The sequence below is a fragment of the Stegostoma tigrinum genome, chromosome 5, assembly GCF_030684315.1.
Source record: "Stegostoma tigrinum isolate sSteTig4 chromosome 5, sSteTig4.hap1, whole genome shotgun sequence".
In the NCBI taxonomy this organism is placed as follows: Eukaryota; Metazoa; Chordata; class Chondrichthyes; order Orectolobiformes; family Stegostomatidae; genus Stegostoma; species Stegostoma tigrinum.
Genome location: NC_081358.1, coordinates 96,595,411 through 96,616,469, shown reverse-complemented (window position 1 = coordinate 96,616,469; position 21,059 = coordinate 96,595,411). Strand labels below are relative to the sequence as shown.

The window sequence follows — 21,059 nt, the reverse complement described above, 5'->3', positions numbered from 1 at the left end:
AAGAAACAGAATTTCTGCTCAGTTGCAAAGGTTACTTGAATCTTGAAATTAATTTTTAATTTCACTGTCACTGGTATCGTCCAACATAATGCACTCAACAAAGTGTGTGTGTGTGTGTGTGTGCGCTGTGTGTTTGCACATGCATGTGTGTATACGTTTTTGATGTTGCATCATGATCTTTTTCCCCAGTATTAGCAGTTAATAAAATTGCTCCTAAGATGCTGCTTGGCCTGCTGTGTTCATCCAGCTTCACACTTTCTTATCTCAGATTCTCCAGCATCTGCAGTACCCATCATCTCCAATAAAATGGCACTTTCTTTCTCTCAAGAAAACCTGGTAATTGCCTCCTTACTGCCACTATTCAAATTGCAAACTTACATTTGAATTGGAGAGAGGTATGTCTTGGTGCTAAAAAAAAGGCTTAAATATTTGTTGCAGGCAACAAAAGGGTGGGATGAAACCATTACCTCCCTATTCTCACCTGCTCGAAACACAGGAAACGGTATAGTTAGGGGTACGGATATTATACTCTGCAGCTAAGGATTTGAGTTCCCACGTTTGTATTGCCCATCTGGAGTCACCGTAAGGGCATCTCTCCAGGGCTCGAGAGGGACTTAGATTGGAAGGGGAGGGATCCAATTGCTGAGGCTCATACGGGACCAGTGATACAGGTCGGACTGAGAAAGAGGTTCTACTGAGTGAGTACAACCAAATGGGACCTAAATTAGAAAAGCAGAGCTACAGGATTAATAAATGCCGGCATGCTGCCTGAGTCTGGGTAATTTGGAAAAAGGTAAATAAAATCAGAGACTGAATACGTGGTTGAAATGGTGTGGGAGAAAGGAGTATTGATTGATGTGGAAATAGCAGCAATTGAGTTAACCTTCACCCAGGGAATGGGTGAATGAAGCAGGGGAGCCAGTCATGTCTCCCGTCAAGGGAACATAACAACTTGGGGTATCCTGACTGGAAACATGATGAACTAGGGAACACCGTCCAGGGATTAGTTATAATACTTTGTAGAGGTTACTGTGCAGATTCAATCAGAATCTTAACAGGGTTTCAAGCGGTAAGTTATGATGACACTAAAGGAACTTGACTTATATTCCCTTGAATTTAGAAGATTGAGGGGTGGTCTATTCAACATCTTTAAAATGATAAAGGGATTAGTATAGCAGATATGCAGACAAGTTGGATGCACAATTGGCTTGGTCAAAGAATATAGAAAGTAGTTACGTTTTTCTGATTGGAGGCATGTGACCAGTGGTGTTCCACAATGGTCAGTGTTGGGGCCTCTGTTGTTTGTAATAGATACAAATAATTTGGATGAAAATGCAGATGGTCAGATTAATAATTTTGCTGGTGAGTCAAAAGTTGGTGGAGCTGTGGATAGTGAGTAAGGTTATTGAAGGATAAAGTGGGATATACATCAGTTGGAAAGTTGGGTAGAAAAATGGCAGCTGGAGTTTAATCAAGATAAGTGTAAGGTGATGCACTTTGGGACGTCAATGCCAGTGGAAAGTTATGCAGTAATCGGCCAGGCACTTAGCAGCATTGAGAAATGGAGCAATCTTGAGCTCCAAGTCCAGCGGAAGTAGATAAGGTGGTAAAGAAGATGCATGGTATGTTTGCCTTTACTGTTGGGGCATTGTGTATAAAAGTTGGCAAGTCTTTTTGCAGATGTGTAAGAATTTAGTTATTCCAAATTTGGAGTATTGTATACAGTTCTGGTGTCACACCATTGGAAGGATGTGAAGGCTTTAGAAACCATGCAAAAGAGATTTACTCGGATGTTAGATAACAAAGTGTGAAGCTCGACGAACACAGCAGGCCAAGCAGCATCTCAGGAGCACAAAAGCTGACATTTCAGGCCTGGACCCTTCGTCAGAGAGGCTAGGCCCGAAACGTCAGCTTTTGTGCTCCTGAGATGCTGCTTGGCCTGCTGTGTTCATCCAACTTCACACTTTGTTATCTTGGATTCTCCAGTTTCTGCAGTTACCATTATTTCTTTACTCGGATGTTGGCTGGATTGGAGTGTATTAGCTGTATGGAGAGGTTGGACAAACTTGGATTGTTTTTGCTAGAATGTTGGAGGCTAAGGGATGACTTGATAAAAGTATATAAAATTATGAGAGGCATGGATTGGGCGTGGGAAGTTGAAAAATCGTTTCCAGGGTGGAAATGTCAAATACCAGGTGACATAGGTTTAAAGCGGGAGGGGAAAAGTTTAAAGGAGATGGGCAAGGGATTTTTTTATAAGCATAGGGTGGTAGGTGCCTGGAATATGCAGCCAGGGGAGGTGGTAGGAGCAGGCATGTTAGCAAAGTTTAAGAGGAATTTAGACAGACACATTTGCAGGCTAGGAATAGAAGGGCATGGAACATGTGCAGGCAAAGGGGATTAAGTTAGTTATGGTCGGTATAGACATGGTGGGCCAAAGCATCTCTTCCTGTGCTGTGCGTTTCGTGCTGAGCTTTTCCAGCAACTTTGTTTTTCTTCCTGTGCTGCACTGTTCTATGTCCTGTGTGTTAGGCTTGAGGGGCTAAATGGTCTACTTCTGCTTCTATTTCCCATCCACAGATCAGTCAGGGAGAGGGACATAATCTCAGTGTGAGCTATTTCTTGCAGTGCTGCTATATTGCAGAGATCAATGCAAAAATGTTTTCAGCTGCAGGGAGAGCTGAAGCATATTTTTGTTGGCACAAAATGACTGTCCCAGTCATTAGCACTCATGGTTTCCTTAACTAGTGTTTGTGTGCAGCCTGTGTGTAAAAGGAGATTCATTTAATTAATTAATGCATTTCCCCAGGGTGCAGTGCAGGCCCTGTGTACCGTGAAATTAAAAAAAAGGCAGCTGGTTCAGGGGCAGATGTGAAGTCTGTGAGACCAGCTTCCCCTCATCAATCACTCAGCCTCTCAGGGTGTGTGTATGTGCCGGCTTGTAGATGTACAACTATCGTGACCGCCTCTGGGTCAAGGGGAGCATACAGGGGAATGGCGTGTTGTGAGAACCCATACTGCTGCTTTTCAGCCCTCAGGATAATAATCAGCTCCGTCACGGCCCTGTTCTCTCTCTTCATCTCAGCTGCATCTTCTCAGTTCCTGAATCCAGACGTGAGTTACGCGTTTGTTTCCTCTCTCTTTTTCACTCACACCCTATCCTCTGCGTCATTGTAGTATTGAGCTGCCTTTGGTGTTACTAGTTACTACAGGCTGTGCTGTCACTGTCTCGGAAGGCCTGGATCCCCTGGCTACTCAACAAGAAAGACAAACGTCTGCTACAGAGAAACATTTGGGGTCATTCAGCCTTTGCTGCTCAAACATGTAGCGTGATCTCTTATTTCCTCTCTTGCTTCATTTACTTCCTAATATTGTCACTGGTTGTTTCAATGCCAGGAAATTTATTTCCCTCTCCAATGTTAGTGCCTTTCTCAATGTTTTCGCTGTGTGTTAAGGCCAGCAGTTTGTTAAACCTATCCTTTTGTCACTGGCGAAAGTTTTGCAACAGGGTATCGCTTTAATAGATGATAATGGGGAAATATTGCTGGGGAGAAGGGAGGAGGTATGGGATGGGAGATCGATGTGAGGTTATTCGAGAGGGTGGCAGGTTCCTGACTTGGCATGGTGTCGAGATGGTTACCCGATAGTGACATTTGCTGGAATGGCATAATTTTATGGTGAGAGAAGGAAGATTTAAAAGAGACTTGGGGAGCAACCTTTACACACAGAAGGCGATTCATATGTGGAACGAACTGCAAGAGGGAATAGTAGATACAGGTAGAGTTACGACATTTAAAAGACATTCGGGCAGATACATGAAGAGGAAAGGCTTAGAACGATGTGGGGCCAATGCAGGAAAATGTGGCTAGTCTAATTTGGGAAACCTGGTCGGCGTGGATGAGGTAGATCGAAATGTCTGTTTCCGTGCTGTATGTTGCTATGACTCTATGATGTGTGCTTACTGTACAAGCATGTTGGGTGGGCTTCTGAGTTGGAAGGTCAAAAGGATGCCTTTCAGTAATGACACATCAGTGGTCTCACCAGCCAAGGTGAGCTCTTTCAACTCCTACATACATATATATATATGTGCATGTGTATAATATATGGGGGTGCAACTTCAAGATTGACTCACACTCTGAAGTCTAATCAGTTTTAAATCGAAGAAGGGCACAGCTGCTTGTATGATCATGGAAGGACAGTCCCTCCACTAGATGGACAGCATTTCCAGCTGTAGCCCATTGACTATGAGAGATTTGTGACCTGGATGGTGGGTAAAGCTCATGGGATGAAACATTCCCGACCACCAGCCAGTCTGGCGGTGTGGATCACTTATTTCAATTTCATGTCTTTCAACCACAGTATGCAGGTCACCTGCTGACATAAACAGACCAGTTCTGATGGGAAAGGCCTTCAATAGGCTCCTTAACTTTTAACTTTACTATTCATTCACAGGATGAGGGCATCACCAGCTTAATGTCCATCCCTAATTGCCCAGAGGTCATTAAAAGCCAACCACATTACAGTAGGTCTGGAGCTACATGTAGGTTAGACCAGGTAACAATGACAGTTTCCTGGTTTTTCCTGACAATTGACAATGGATTAATGGATTCTTATTGAATTGAAATTCCACCATCTGCCCTGGTGGGATTCGAACCCAGATCCCCAGAACATTACCTGGATTAGCAGTCCAAGTGGCCATCTTGCCACAAAATGCATGACTGTTTTGCAGATATCAGTCAAATAAAAGCAAAATACTGGAGATCCGAAACAACAACACAAAGCAATGGAGAAACTCAACAGATCTGGCAGCACCTGTTAAGGAAGAAACAGAGTTAATGTCCGAGCCCAGATATTACAAGGTGCTAATGGGCGGAAAAATCTAACAGTCGTTATCGAAAGACATGAAGTATTTAACAAACTGGTGGGGCTGAAGGCAGACAAGTCACAAGGATCTGATGCAAAAACTGAAGTTGCTGGAAAAGCTCAGCAGGCCTGGCAGCAACTGTGAAGAAAAAATCAGAGTTAACTTTTCAGGTCCGGTGACCCTTCCTCAGAACTGTTATGAGGAAAGGTCAACAGACCCAAAATATTAACTCTGCTTTTTTTCTTCACAGGAGCTGCCAGACTTGCTGATCTTTTCCAGCAACTTCTGTTTTTTTTTCCCTTGATTTTCAGCATCCACTGTTCTTTTGCTTTTTACAAGATTCTGATGGTTTACATCAGAGGGTTTATAGGAAGTGGCGGTAGAGATTAATGGAGGCATTAGTTGAAATATTCTAGAACTCACTGAATCCTGGAATGGCTCCAGCAGAATGGAAAATTGCTGATGTGATTGCTCTGCTCAAAAAGGTGGGGGGGGGGGGGGGGGGGGGTGCGCGCAGAAAACAAGAAACAATTAGCCCAATATCTGTCATTGGGAAAATGCCAGAGTTAATTATTCAGGAAGAAATAGCATGGCATTTAGAAAAACTGAATAGTCAAAGATGTAGAACTAAGAGTCAAAATCTAAAGTAAAGGAATCATAGCCCTACTCTCTCATTAGACACAGACATCTGGTGTTGGTTTAACCTGATACCTCAGGTGAGGAGAGTCCTTCATAGTAATGTTATCCAGTGTGGGAATGGAGCCCACACAGTTGGCATTACTTTGTATTACAAACCAGCCTATCAGGCCAAGTGAGCTAACAAACTCCCTTGGACACAGGATAGGGCATTTAGAACTGAGATGAGGAGATATTTCTTCATACAGAGAGCAGGGAACCTGTGAAATTTTCTGCCATCGAAAGTGGTTGAGGCCAAAACATTGAATGTTAGACCATAAACGCAGAATTGGAGCAGGACTAACAAGTCTTTTTCAGATTGGAAAGATATAACTAGTGAAGTGGCACAAGGATTACTCCTAGGACTTCAACTTTTTACTATCTACATTAATCACTTGGAGGAGGCATAGAGTATAATGCGTCCAAATTTGCTATAATACAAAAATAGCTGTGATGTTATGTTGTGATGAGGACATAAAGAATCTGCAAATGGGTATAGAGCAGTTGAGTTAGTGAGCAAAAGCTCAGCAGATTGGATTTAATGTAGGAAAGTGCGAGATCATGATCTTTGTTTGGAAGAATCAAAAAGCAAAATTTATTTAAATAGAAAAACACTGATGCATGAAACAGAAAGTTGGAGTGTGGTGCAGCAAGTTATTAAGAAAGCAAATAAAATTTGTGACTTTCATTGCTGGGGGCAGAGGGGGAGGGAATTGGAGTTTTAAAACAGGGAAGACTTGTTACAACTATTCAGGGTGTTAGTGAGGCTGCATTGAAGTAACGTGTACAGTTTTTGTCACCCCGTTTAAGAAATATTGACATTGGAGGCAGTTCAAAAGAAATTCAATGGATTGTCTCCTGGTTTGATGGAACTGACTTATCAAGAATAGCTAAACAGTTCAGGCTTTTATTCATTACTGTTTAACGAATATAAGGCAATCTTACTGAAATGTGCAAGATTCTGAGACGACTTAACAGGTTGGATGTAGAGAAGATCTAGTAGGGATTTCTCGGACTAGGGAATACAATTCCTGAACAAGGGGACACTCATTCAAAACGGAGATGCAAAGGAAGTTCTTCTTCCAGTGAGTAGTGAATGTCTAGAATTTTCTACACCCGAGAGTTGTGGAGGTTTGATTACTAAAAATGTTAAAAGAGGAGGTAGATAGGTTTTTGAAACATTGGGAAGTTGAGGGCTATGCAATGCATTTATATAAATCTCTTTGTTTTCATGTTTTAGCTTTCAAATGGAGCTTTTCATTCTTCTGCCGTTCACATTCACATTGCAAAAAGTTTTTATTTTAGTTTTCCTACGACCATGTAATTTGCCTTTTGTTCCATCTTTAACAGAAACAGCCTCTCTGCTTTTACCCTGTCAAGCCCCTTAACAGCCCCAAACTGTTCAGCCTTTGCTTACAAGACAATTCCTCCATACCAGGAATCATCCTAGTGTATATTCTCTAAACAGCCTCCAATGAAAGAATATCTTTCCTTCGATAAGAGGATCGAAACTACTCACAGTACTCCAGATGTGGTCTCTTAGCACCTTGCACAGTTTCAAGATTTCTTGATTTTTATACTCCAACCCTGTTGAAGGAAGGGCCAAGATTCATTTTCTTTCCTGATTACCTGCTGCACCTGTGTGCTAGCTTTCTGACACTGGTTGCAGCTTTTGTCACAAATTGTATGAGATAAACAATTTTCTGAAGCAAGAATTGAAGCAACAGTGATATTTTAATGAGGTAAAGCAGCTGAAATGGGCCCAGAACCAATGAAGACCCCATTTTACACTGTGCCAAAGAGATGGAAAGTGAAAATCAAGTACAGTGTAAAATGAGCTGCCAATTCATTTTGTATCCATTTTCATTTCCCGGCAAAGACAAATCCCTAAAGGCTTTCGTTGACAACATTGCCAGTAAGCCAAACGTCAGGTAGAGTAACATTCAGGATTCTGGATTTTCACTAAGGCCATTTACTCTTGGCCCATTACAGAAATCCATGTAAAGGCATCTGAAGTTCATAACCAAGGCTACTCTGCCCTCTCCAGGCACAGTCAAGTACTGACACTAGAAAAACCATATTGGGAATATTGCACAGAACAGACTAACATGACTAGTTCCCGAGATAATAAAATGTGAGGCTGGATGAACACAGCAGGCCCAGCAGCATCTCAGGAGCATGCTGCTGGGCCTGCTGTGTTCATCCAGCCTCACATTTTATTATCTTGGATTCTCCAGCATCTGCAGTTCCCATTATCAATGACTAGTTCCCAATGTTGTTCTGATTTACAACTATCTTACATGACTCGTCAGGGCAAAAGAGTCAGGAAAATCTATTCTCAAATCTTGAATTTTGATCTTCTTTAATTTTTTTTTCCTGGCATGTAGGCGCTTCTGCTAAAGACACCATTTATTGCCAATTCCTAACTTGAGCCCTTGTAAAGGCTGTGATAAACTGTATGTGTTCTGTCTGTGAGATGTAGATGCTCTGATACTTTTGTAAGGTGTAGAGCTCTAAGGTAATGACCCATCAACAATGAATGAACATATGATTCTCCTTCAGAATGGTGCATGGCCTCCAGCTGGTGGTTTTGCCATGTGCCCGTTATCCTTGTCCTCCTATCACAATTACACAGGGTTTTCATGAAGCCACATTTGGAGCATTCTGTGCTGTTCTCCCCTTCTCAATAAAGAAGCTCAGACTTGTCCCAAAGGGGCAATGAAGGTTCACTCGACTGGTTCTTGGGATTAGAGGACTGTACTATGAGGAGAACTGGAGTATCCTATGTTTTTTGATGAATAAGCAGTCATCTAATCGAAGCATATTAGATGTTCAGGTGGACTGCCAAGTTGGAAGATAAGAAAATGTTTCTGTCAGCTAGGGATTTGAGAACACAGTGTCACAGACTCAGAATAAGGAGTTGACCATTTAGGTCTGAGACACTTCTTCAAACGTTTGTGAATTTCTGGAATTTTCTACCACAGTGAGTGGCTTTGGTATATTCAAAGATAGACAGCCATTACAAACCCAAAATCTTGATGACAAAGGTTAATACTGTATGTGATTTAATGTGATATGTTAAGGGTAATGTTAAATTTAATGATGACACTCATATGGTTTCACAGAATGGTAGTAATTCTGATGTTTAAATGTGTTTTAGAAATATACCAGGGTCAAGGAATCATGGAATGGCTACAGCATATCCTTCTAGAGTGAGGTCGGGGTGGTGGAGGTGAAAGGCCAGAAGTCATGGTCATCATTGGGACCAATAATATAGGTAGGAACGGGGATGAGGTATTTAATACAGATTTTACTGATTAATGGAGGAAACTAAAGAGCAGGACCTCAAGAACAGTAATCTCAGGATTACTCACAATGGCAGGTGCTGTTAATATGAGGAGGACTCGATCAAACACATGGCTGGAGAAGGTGTAGGTGGGAGAGCATCGGATCTCTGGTTTTGATGCTGATGAAGGCCTGTACAATCTGGATATATTACTTTTTAACAGGGCTAGAACTGACATTCTTGTTGCTAGTCCTGTCAGGCAGATTAAAACTGGCTTGCCAGGGAAAGGAAAACTGAGGGGTAACCCAAATTGGGATAAAGTAATATTGGTAGCAGGAAGTGAAAATGAGGCAAGTGAAATTAGAAGACAGTGAAGCAAAGGTGAGGGTCGAAAGGCCTACTCCTGCTCCTTGTTACTACGTTTGTATTATGTAATCCGAACTATAAATGATTTCAGTCTCACACTAACATGCTTCACTTGTAACTATTTTCTGAAGTGCTTCAATATTAGGAAGCACTCAAAAAGAAGGCCCACTACCATGTTCTCGGAGCAAATAAAAATGGGCATGAAATCCTGGACTTGTCAATGTCCTGATAATAAACAATATGAAAAAGTTTGTCCAACAACAGAGAAAGATCAGCAAAAATGGAAAAAGTTAGCTCACCAACAAAATATTGCTCACATGGACAAGCAGAAGAAGCTTCTGGAAAAGTAATTGATTCTATCCGAATGAGATACATTGAAAGTTAAAAGGACAGATATCTCCCAGTGTGAATCAGAACAGTTCTCTCAACACTTGGTCTCGTCACTTGGCCTGAGTGAATAAACAGTGAAGATGATGTCATTCTAATTGCATTTTCAAAGGATGTAAATTCGAAATCATTATATAAAAACAACAATCGAACTCAATTCAGACAATAAAAGAGTGTTTCAGGATGTAATTTTATAAAATGAAAAGGTTCCCTTTGTGCCCAGGTCTCTGGTTATAGCAGGACAGTGCCAGTGGCTAGTGGTGAAACTTAGTTCACCAAATCCAGTCATTATTCAGTTAGTGACATTAAACCTGTCAGATTGCTGTATCAAATATGTTCATTAATCCACATCAGAGAAGACAGACTGAGAACGTTGAAGTGATAAGCTAAAGGTGTGGGATCATTCTTACAGACAAAACAGAATTGTTCGGTCTATTTGCCTCTCTGATGCTGATTGACCTATTGCAAATTTCTAACAACAATATAATAGCAGCCAGATGATCTGTTTCTGTAATGTTAATGAAGGAATAGGTATTGGTCAGAATACTAGGATAATCCACCTACCTTTCTTCAAAGTGCCACTGTGGGCTAGTTTCCAATCAAGAAGTTTCAGTTGAACATTTCATCCAAACAACAGTAACTTAAACGATGCAGCACTGTCAGTGCTGAACTGAATATCAGCTTTGATGTTCACAGGTAAGAATACTCTACACTGAGCCACAACGGACTGTAGATAAGGGCAGGTAACAAAATCTGAAGTCCTACCTTGGAAAACAGAATTTTCAATGTGGATGAGTTAAATTTCTTGCCCTCTGAAATGGCCAAGTCGACCAGATACGAGAAAGGAAAGCTTAATGACCTAACTTCAGAATGGTGACAATGTGACTAATGGTATTTGTGAGGACAGGCAGCCAGGGAGTTGAGTGGAGTGTTACAGTTATCATGCACATTGTTGCATGCAATTGATAGTCAATAAGATGCCTGTACAATGACTATTACTAAGCAGCAGTACATATTTCAGGTTAGGGCAAGGACTGAGGCTTAGAGTGTTAGAATATGAGAACTAGGAGCTGAATAGACAACTCAGCCTGGTCCTAAGATCCTGGTCCTGTTGTGCTCCTAAGATGCTGCTTAGCCTGCTGCGTTCATCCAGCTTCACACTTTGTAATCTCAGATTCTCCAGCATCTGCAGTTCCCATTACCTCCTCAGCCTGGTCCACCATTCAATTTGATTGTGACTGATCTCATCTCAACTCCACTTTTCTTCCCACTCTCCATAACCTTTCAGCCTATTATTAATTAAAAATCTGTCTATCTCTTACTCAAATTTACTCAATGTCCCAACATCCAATGCACTCTGGCATAATTAATTCCACAGACTTACAACCCTTTGAGAGAAATAATTTCTCTGCCTTTATGTTTTAAATCTGCTATCCCTTAACCTAAAACTATGACTCCCCATTCAAGATTGACACACGTGTGGATACATCCTCTCCATGTCAAATTTGTCAATCATCTTTAGCAACTTATATCTTAGATGTCCTCTCATTCTTCTGAACTCCAGAGACTATAGGCCTAAACAGTTCAAACTGTAGTCACAAGACAAGCCTCATCTCTGGAATCAATCTCGTGAACCTCTTCTGAATTGCCTCAAATGCAATTACATCCCTCTGTAGGAAAGGGGACAACACTGTACATAGTATTTGAGATGTGGTCTCACTAATGCCTTCTATAATTGTAGCAACACTTACCTATTTTTACAATCTATTCCCTCAGCAATAAATGTCGAGATTACCCGCTGTATCGCTAGTTTTCCATGATTCATGCACAAGGATACCTAGATCGTTCTGAACTGAAGTTTCTTTCAATTTAGGTAATAAGTTGCTTTACATTCCTCGTACCAAAATAGACAACCTCACAATAATACACACCAAACTCCATCTGTTAAATTTTGACCCATTCAACTAACCTGTCTATATCCATTTGTAAATTTCTTATTTCTTCATGCAAGTTACTTTCCGACCTATGTTAATGTCATCTGCAAACTTGACTGTAGTACTTTCTATCCCTGTATTGAAGTCACTAATTTAGGGCAGCAGCATCCCATGTAGAAACACTGCATTTGGCTAATAATTTGTTTCTGATTTGACTATTACCATTGTTGTTTTAGACATCTGGAAGTACAAAGTCCTCTCCAGAGTTGCTTCCAAATATCTTGGATTGAGATCATGCTTTATTCTCGAACAATCAATGGAGAGATGCTGCTCTGTAATGTACTCTTTAAGGATCTGGTCCAGGTTACAGAAGGATGGAACTTGTGTATCACAACAAGTGTCATCAGCATAGATGAACTTACAAGGTGTATGTGTTAGAATTCCTTTTGTGTTCGTGCTGGGCAACACAGGGGTTCGCACTGAGACCTGTTGTAGTCCATTGTTCAACCTTCTCCATGCATTTTGCCCTTGTCCAGGGTGAACTCTAAATCATCTGTTTCAAAGGATGTTTCAATAATGTCCTGAACTTTAAGAGCAGGTCAATATGTTACACACATATTGCAGCGTATGCAGCTGTGAGGTCCTGTAGCAATATGCCTAAGTCTTCAAATTCTTTTGGGAACCATTTTTGATACAAGTGTAGTACCAGAATATGATCACATGTTCTGCACCCCTTTTGGAAATTGGCTGGGTCAGCATTAAGGATTGGTTTTGACTCCTCGAGATATGCAATTATAGCAGATGTCTCTCAAAGGTCTCATAGGGCAATTACTGCCTGCGTGAGACCTTTTCTGGGTTTTGCAATAGCTCAATGACAAAGGTTCACGTATGATTAATATGACAGGAAAACTCTTGTTCTGGCATGTGGGTAGGGGTGGCCTGGCCAGTTGGCTGGAGAGCCAGCAAGAAACCTGCACTGCCTCTCCCAGGTAAGGACCACTTGAAGCGCAAGCCAGCCAGACATTGGTGAGGATTCCCCTGACAAAGCCTCACAAGCAGGAGACCTCCCTGACGAGATCAATCAGCTAGTGGCTGCGGCTGGAGGGAACCCCCATCCCAGTCCCAGAATTGCAGAATTGTAGGGGACCCTATTCACAGTGTGGCATGTGGGGTTGGGGGTAGAGGTCACAGGGAGAGGGTCTATCAAAGGGCAAATCAGTCCCACCACATCCTGCCTCCTCGTGTCCAATCCCATGATCTACTTTGATCCACCTCACAGACCCACTCCAAGGAGACAGACAGCCCAAGCAGCTAGCGCTGATATGCATGCTGCTTGGCCAGGGTTCCCCTGCCAACAGCTTCATCCCAGCAACAGCAGAATTAGTTCCTAATTGGACACTTAACAGTCTCAATTTGTGACAGGACGGGAATTTTGACTATGGTCCCTCCTACCCCGAACTTAATTTGGATAGAAGGAGGAAGGCACAAGGATTCAGATACAGTGTTACGCATCCTAAGGAAATGCAGTCCTCACCTCCAAACTTTCCCCAGTGACAGCAGATGGCTCCATTCAGCACAGGAGAACCAGATCCCACCAACGGTGCCAGGAAGAATAGGATAAAAGTTAAACTGGGATGGAAGGCTGAGGAACTAAGCTATGTAAAGCTAGCATATGTTGCATCATTGGACTTTTTTTTACCCTAAATTAAGAACTTTAAAGCCTCTGCATATGTCACAGTTGACCAAGTGCTGTAGAGAAACAGCATAACCAATTTATACAGAATATAATTCACAACTGGAAATGGGTAAATAATGAGATACTCTGATCTTTGATTTGCAGGTAGAAGATGAGAGGTGACTAGGACACTGGGGAAAACTCCCCTCCTCTTCTTCATATAGTGCCGCAGAATATTTATATCTACTTGAGAGGGCAGATGGAACTTTTATTTATTCTCCACTATTTTGGTGTCTGTCCATGTTGCACTCACAACCTTGTGACTTAAACATGGGAGTGCTATCACTGGCCTAAATCTGTCATCAGCATCCAGAATTCTGAGTGTTATGGGTAGATGAGAGGGGAGATAAACAGTTCTCCTATTTTCAATCTTCCTGATTGACAGCAACAAAGATTTGAAGGGCCTTTTTTTTAAATGACTATACCTTTCCACATTTAAAATGTAGTTACCTGTTTCCACCAGAAACAATAAGAAGCAGATTATAGCCTGGTCACTGACCCCAGTTTGGGTTCAACCAGAACCACTCAGCTGCTGACTCATTACTGTCCTGGCCCAAACATGAACAAAAGAGCTGAATTCCAGAGCATGGTGAGAATGACATTCAGGCATCATTTGACCCGAGTGAAACATCAAGGAGGCCTAACAAACCTTGAGTCAGTAGAGATGAGAAGGAAAACTCTGGTTAGTTTCTGACAGAAAGGAGGATGAATGAGGTTGTTGGAGTTCAGACATCTCAGCTCTAATGACGTCTCTTGGGAATCCTCACTGTAGTGTCTTAGACTCAACCATCTTCAGCTGCTTCATCAAAGACCTTCCCTACATCATAAGGTCAAAAGTGGGAATGTTCACTGATAATTGCAAAATGTCTAGCACCATTCATAACTCCTCAGATACTAAAGCAATCCATGTCTAAATGCAGCAAGTTCCAGACAATAACTAGCTTGGGCTTACAAAGGACAAGTAACATTGGCACAACACAACTGCCATGAACATTTCCAACAAGACAGAATTTAATCACTGTCCCAAGACATTTAATGACATTAGCCTCACTGAACTCCCCACAATCTACATGCTGGCGGGCTACCATTCAAGAAGGCTTTTCTCCATTTCACCAGTTTCTCAAGGGCAACAAGGCTGTTTATCATTAGCCAGTCCAGAATTTGGTCAAGCCATTTGGATATAATAGATACAAGAATTGGCCAGAGGGTATGAATCCTACACCAAGTAACTTACTTCCCGACTCCCCAGACCCTGTCTACCATCTAAAAGACACAAACCAGGAGTGTGATAGAATATTCCCCATTTGCCTGGATGAGTGCAGCCCCAACATACTCAAGAAACATGACACCATCCAGGACAAAACCACCCGCTTGATTGCCACTATATATACAAAGATTCACACCCTCCATCTCTGACGCTCAGTTACAGGTGTATGTATTATTCACAGGACACACTGCAGCAACTCGTTAAAGCTCCTCGGACAGCACCTTCCAAACCCATGACCTCTACCATCAGGTACATGGGAACACCATCACTAGCAAGTTCCCCTCCAACTCATTCACCATCCTGACTTGCTAATATATAGCCATCCCTTCAGCATTGCTGGAGGTAAGTCTGAAAACGTCCTCCTTTGTCTTATTGTGGGTCTACTTACAGCAATTAGACTGCAATGATTCAAAAAGCTCATCTCCAAAAACAGCTAGGGACAGACAATAACTGCTGCTCAACCTGCGATTCTCAAATCCTGTGAATGAATTTTCAAAAACTCATGAAAGTTCCTGGTATTAAATCAGAAGCTAAAATTCAAAGATCAATCCTCCATATTTCGTTTAATTGTTAAAAGAGATTCTCCTATGTCGCAGTACACATGATTGCTAACATTTCCACTTATTCAATCTTAAATTAGATAAATCTAAACAAAAATTGTTTAGGATGGATGACAAATTTCTAATTTGTTGCCATTTAGTTTGTGATTCGGATAGGTTTCTCTTTACTCTTTCATGGGATCTGGGTGTAGCTAAGAAAGCTATTATTTGTTGCTTTTTCCAAGAATCTGAGTATTTGATCTGAATATCTTACTTGGCCATTTCAGAGGCCTGTTAACACTCAGCTTCATTGCTGTGAGTCTGGATTCACATGTAGGCCAGACCAGGTGAGGATGGCAAATTACCCATCCTCAAGGACATTATTGAACCAGAATGTTGTTTTCATAGTCACCATTAAGGAAACTAGATTACAAATCCATATTTATTAATTGTATTCAAATTCTACTAACTCCCATGTGATTGGATTTGAAGCCCTGTTTTTCAGGTTATGACTTGGACCTCTGGGCTATTAGCCCAGTGACATTGTCACGATTGTACCACCACCTCCCCAACATTGTCACAGTTACCTGCAAATCAACTGTGTTTGCATAGGCTGATTCCTGTATACAGGTCTTTAAGTTGGCAGAGTGATGCTTGGACAGAGTTACTGTCCTCTTGGTTTGTTGTCATTGTTCTCATTCCTGAAGATAGGCAATTGAGTAGAATTCACTTGAAACTGGATGAGGAAGGTTCAGTGCTCAGTGCTGTACCTGTGGTTGGATAGTTGAGACAGGAATGACCCATCTATTTCTCATTTGGATGATCATAATCTAAAAGCATGTATTCTATTCAGGGCTGGTGAAGTCTTTGCTTTCTGATCAAATTATTTCCGTTGTCAAATTTGAATGACATAGCTCTTAGAATACCTGCCTTTAGAGCCGTGATGATAATTGGTCTATAATTGGGCAAGCAGGTGCTTTTAAGTGGGGTGTGGAGGGGAGTTCAGTGATTATTTCAGTGTGTTATCATGCTATGTTCTTGTATAAAATATCAGCTCCACATTGAACAACTCCTGCTGGACTTTGTAATCCAGCAGGAAAATCAATTAATTAAACAAATTGTGTCCAGATCATTTCAATATTTATGATAGACTTGTAATGTATTTATTTGCTATATGAATAACCCCTCTGGTACTCAATCTGAACAAGAATGCAAGTCTCAGTGTTCATGTTCTAGAGTTAACAAAGTGCCTCAAAAGTGCAGTAACTATCACAGGAACATAAGAATCATGAAATAAGGAAAGGCCACAATCCACCTATTTAACATTTTACCAACTGGATATTTGTGTACTAAAATAATAATCAAATAGTTGACTAATCATTGCAACTAATCCATATCAATTGATCTACAATAAACCCAGATACAGCCTAAAGGAACTCCAGAGAGAAAGAGCTATGGTGATGGAAAGCCCCAGACCACCTGCTCCATCTAAGCATTTCATGTCTCAAATTTCTCATATCTTGTATCAATAAATGTGCCCATTCCTGATTATTTCAAGCTTTGTTGTTAACAAAAAGACTGGTTTTAAACAAAAACCTTTTTAAAAGTTAATTTCATCATTTGACAAAAAAAAAATTTAAATTTAAATTCAGTCTTTGGATGTGGTCAGATCTGGTGTATACTCCCCATCATTCATTGCTCCAAAAAGGTCATGTTGCTTCTTCTCCTTGGATTCCCAATAGAAAGGTTGAACAAAGCAGAAAGGGTGATTGATGAGGGGAAGAGCTTTAAGGAGTCTTTTGAAACTGGGTAAAAAGTTGGTAAGGCGAAGAGCTTTATGAATAATGTTTGACCAATGATGGGTCATTCCCTTGAATGTGTAGGAAGGAGAATTTTTAAAAAAAGCCTTTTTAGAATGTGGGCATTGCAGTAAAGTTAACCATTCTAAGGTGATAGAGTGGCAGGGCTGGAATGACACACAAGATGATAGAGTTAAAGGAGCAGAGTGCTTGCTGGCAAACAGGGCAACCAGAAAAAAGGTGAAAGGTGAAGAAACAACACAACAAATGATTTAATGTCACAGGGATTGCTACACAAAGCAAAAAGCAAAGCTCATCTCATTCATTGTCTACTGCTCTGAAAGCAAGGTTATTTGAAGACAAAATAATGAAAACTTGAAAGCCAGCTGCACTTTGTGATTAATAAAAAAAATGATGACCTCACAGGCTTATCAGTGAAACTGTCAAGATGAAAGCAACTTATTAAATAATATCTTGAATGCATGCAGCAGTCTCATCTTCAAGAAATTGTGCATAAATGTTTTTTTCCGGTTAACCAAGAAATGAATATCCTGTCACATGCTTTTTCTGTGATCTTCAACTGTAAGTTTAAGATTAACCTTCTATTTAAATTTCCTGCAATCACTGAAGTAAAATTAGTTTTATTAAGAAACTCAGGTGCAAGGCAAACTTATGTGACATAGAACACAAAAGTTGAAAAGGATAAGAGAGAAGATTGGGTGAATCAAGACATGATTGATATGTTTGTGATTGTGAAAGAATGGGCAGGATAGATAGAAGCTATTTCCAGTTGTTTAGACCTGAAAAATATGTTTCCATAGGCAGAAGATTAAATGTAAGAGATTGAGAACAGAACACAGAGAGCTGTAAGTCTATGGAAATCACTCACTTAGTAATTTCATCAATATTCAAATTTAGAATGGCTGGGTGGATGAAGGGAAAGAGGCTGAAGGGATTTAGAGTAGGTAAGATAAGATAGATACATATTTCTAAGACTATTTGCTTATGTAGAAGGCGTACATCAATAAACTTAAATGATTTGTTTCTAAGTTGTGCCTTATATTAAGCATTGAGAAATGACATCAGATTCTGTCAGGAAAGATCTCATCAGATGGCTTATCTTAATTTCATCAGCATCTTCCATTGGCGACTGTCAGACCAGCTCATTCTTCATCTGCTGATTCTTGAGCAGTTTGGCTACAGGAACTCTTGGTAGAACTCTGGTATAAGAAAACTTCTCTCAATGATTGTGCCTTCAATCAGCAGCCTCACATATGTTTGTTTCAAGCTTGTAGTTTGGTTTCTTTGTTGTAACGCTCCTGTAGCACAGCCTCTGTTATCAGAGCCTGGTTCAACATAAAGCAATACATTTAGTATTCTAGAATCACCTGTGCATGACACACATCTGTTCCTGTGCATTAGGCATTGGAAGAGAATGCATGCAATGCCAAAAACATTGGTTCCGTTGAGGACCACCTATCATTTATGATGGAGTGAAGAAGACTTTGATGCAGGGCATTAGGCACCTTGGTTTTCGGTTCACAATCAGAGCACAATGTCCTTTTTTGAAACTCAGGATGGAATCTCTGCAGACCTAAATAATGGGCCGATGTAAGATAGTTGGAAAAATTCCGTGGAAGTCAAGTGAGGAGTTTCTTGCATTCAGGACCAAAAAGTAACCAAATGATAGATGGCAAGCCAAAATCCTTGCTAGTGAACAGTGACAGCTGCAATTACATGCATTGGTGTATATTGTCATCTTACTTAATCTTACTTCACCCTCTTCCAATAGACAGAAGATACAAAAGTTTGAAAACATGAATCAACAGATTTAAGAACAACTTCTTCCCTAATGTTATCAGATTTTTAAATGGGCCTCTCATTTATTACATGTGATCTTTCTCTGCACTTTCTTTGTGGTTGTAACATTACATTCTGCACTGTATTCTAATACCCTGATATAGCTATGTAAGGTATGATTTTCCTGGATAGCATGCAAAACAATACTTTTCACTGTCTTTCAGTGCATGTGACAATAATAAATCAAAACAAATCCATGAAATGTGCAGTATCACATTCTTCCACCCACCAGACAGAAATTAGATGCCGAGAATTCCTGGCAGAGGTTTGCATTTCCTGACCTCGTCCTTGAACAGTTGGCACCAATATTTCAGGGCTTGTAGGGCTCTGGTTTTCACTCAATAATTTGCTGATTTTAAATGGTTCAAATCTTCCCAGATCCCTGATACTAGACGCTGTACTTATTTAGGGAATGTGAACTGAAAAAGGCAACAGACAAATGTTTCAGGGCGAAAGAATCTCTACATTTATTTAAATGCAAAAAAGTAAGTATAACACAGGAAATAAAGGTAACTGAAATAAATAGTGGAATTAACACAACCAGTTATACAGAGGTCAGTAATTAGATACATTATTAAATTAAATACACATTAAACACTGTTAAAAGCGAAAAAAAAAATTGGTTTTAAGCGCAGAAACTAATCATGCCTCTTAACCTTGGAGCCCCATGCACTGTCACCACCCACCTTCCCCTCCCTGTTAGCAAGGTTGGAACTTTGGGGTCTTGGGAGTTTCAGCTCATCACTGAGGAAATCACAGTTTTAAGGTACATCCAGTTGTTTCCGTTCTTATGAACAATTCTCTTGGTTCAGAACAAGCCAATGTCTGGAAGCACTTGTTTGGATGGTGCTGGGTTGCTTCCCTCCTCTAGACTGTCCTTTGTTCTGATGATGCTCTTGATTTGGTTTCCTGATTCAGCTTCTCTGTCAGTCTCCGTGGTTCTCAGTTCTGAAGCTGTTTTTTGGGGCTGGAAGCCTGTAGGGAAACTATTTCTGCAGAAGCTTGTTGTTGAAAAAGGCTCTCCAAGATTGGATCAGGGCTAGCAGTCATATAGGCTGTGCGCCTAATTATCTCCCCTCCAATCTGTGCTGTCTATTGTGTTTCAGGTGTTTCCTTCTGAAGTTAGTTGGCTTCCCAATAGTAAAATGTATGTGTGAATGGATTTTGATTGAAGTTGAATGTTTGGTATCTGTGCAGTCTCCATACTGTCTGTGGTAGGTAGCCCGAGGTGTAAATGTTATTTCTGGTATAGAGATAGTAAGAACTTCCGATGCTGGAGTCTGAGATAACACAGTGTGGAGCTGGAGGAACACAGCAGGCCAGGCAGCATCAGAGGAGCAGGAAGACTGACGTTTCGGGATTAGACCATTTTTGGCAATGATTATTGGGATTGTGGTTTCCTGTCAAATAAAGTTTTCTTGGTTTTCAGCTTTCACCTTTCTGTCATCTGTGAACATCTTCTCCGGATAGTTATTTGGTGAGGGATAGAGCTGGAGCCAATCCTTGCTCATGTTTATGAGCATGCATTTACATAACTACACAATGCAAGCATACATATTTGCAACTTAAAACTACAGTTTCAACCTATGTCTATTTACAAGGACACAAATGAATAACTACTGTATATAAAATTAACTCAATTAAAATATAATTAAGAATAATCTTCCATGTTAATACAAAAACAAATCCTCTGAGCCCAAAACAGCCGACACTGAGTCTCATAGAATCAGAAATCTCAATACTCATCTGGTTAGACGAACCCTAATAGGGATAGCCGATACCTTTGCTGACTAATCCAAGCCTAGCAGACAATAATTGAACTTCTGGATGAGATGTCTTCTGGATAATTTGTTAAATCCCTTTGCTTACTTTGTTTCTGTCTGATTTTCTATCTTTGCACTTAACTTCCTATCTATTTGACCCTGTATTTTTGCACAAAATGATTTATACTATTTACTTTGGTTTCTACACAGTTCTTTTTCTACAAGAACAGATGCTGAGAGTCAACAGGATAGTGCTGACATATTAGAATATAATTAACAAATTATAAGTAATTAGAAGCAAATAGCTATACCTACTTTACTGTGTAGTAATCAATCAGTCCTTTCTTATTGCAGGTTACCAGGCTTAGGGTAGTGTACTTCCTGATTGCATTGTTCTGGAAACATGTCCTGAATATACTCTAGGAACTCAATTTCTAAGCTTCATTTGCAAATCTGATTCATCTAATCTGAAGACTAAAATCATCCCTGATTATTGCAATAACTTTCTTTCCAGTAAATTTGATTCTTAATCCACCCCTAAGTGTAGCTATTGTTTGAGAGCCTGCAAGTCACATTTTACCTTT

General features: G+C 40.5%; 1 protein-coding gene across 2 annotated transcripts in view; it reads left to right on the top strand.

Annotated features, from left to right (window-relative positions):
* Positions 1 to 2,908: 2,908 nt before the first annotated feature.
* The window catches only part of tmie (transmembrane inner ear), a 91,476-nt gene continuing 73,325 nt past the window's right edge, over positions 2,909 to 21,059 (top strand). Inside the window, exon 1 of one of the 2 annotated variants that reach the window (XM_048529862.2) lies at positions 2,909 to 3,114. In XM_048529862.2, coding sequence (XP_048385819.1) covers positions 2,995 to 3,114 — 120 coding nt within the window. In that variant the 5' untranslated portion in view covers positions 2,909 to 2,994. Of the gene's footprint in view, positions 3,115 to 8,719; positions 8,817 to 21,059 lie in introns of those variants that run through there. The other variant, XM_048529863.2, reaches the window with a different exon arrangement.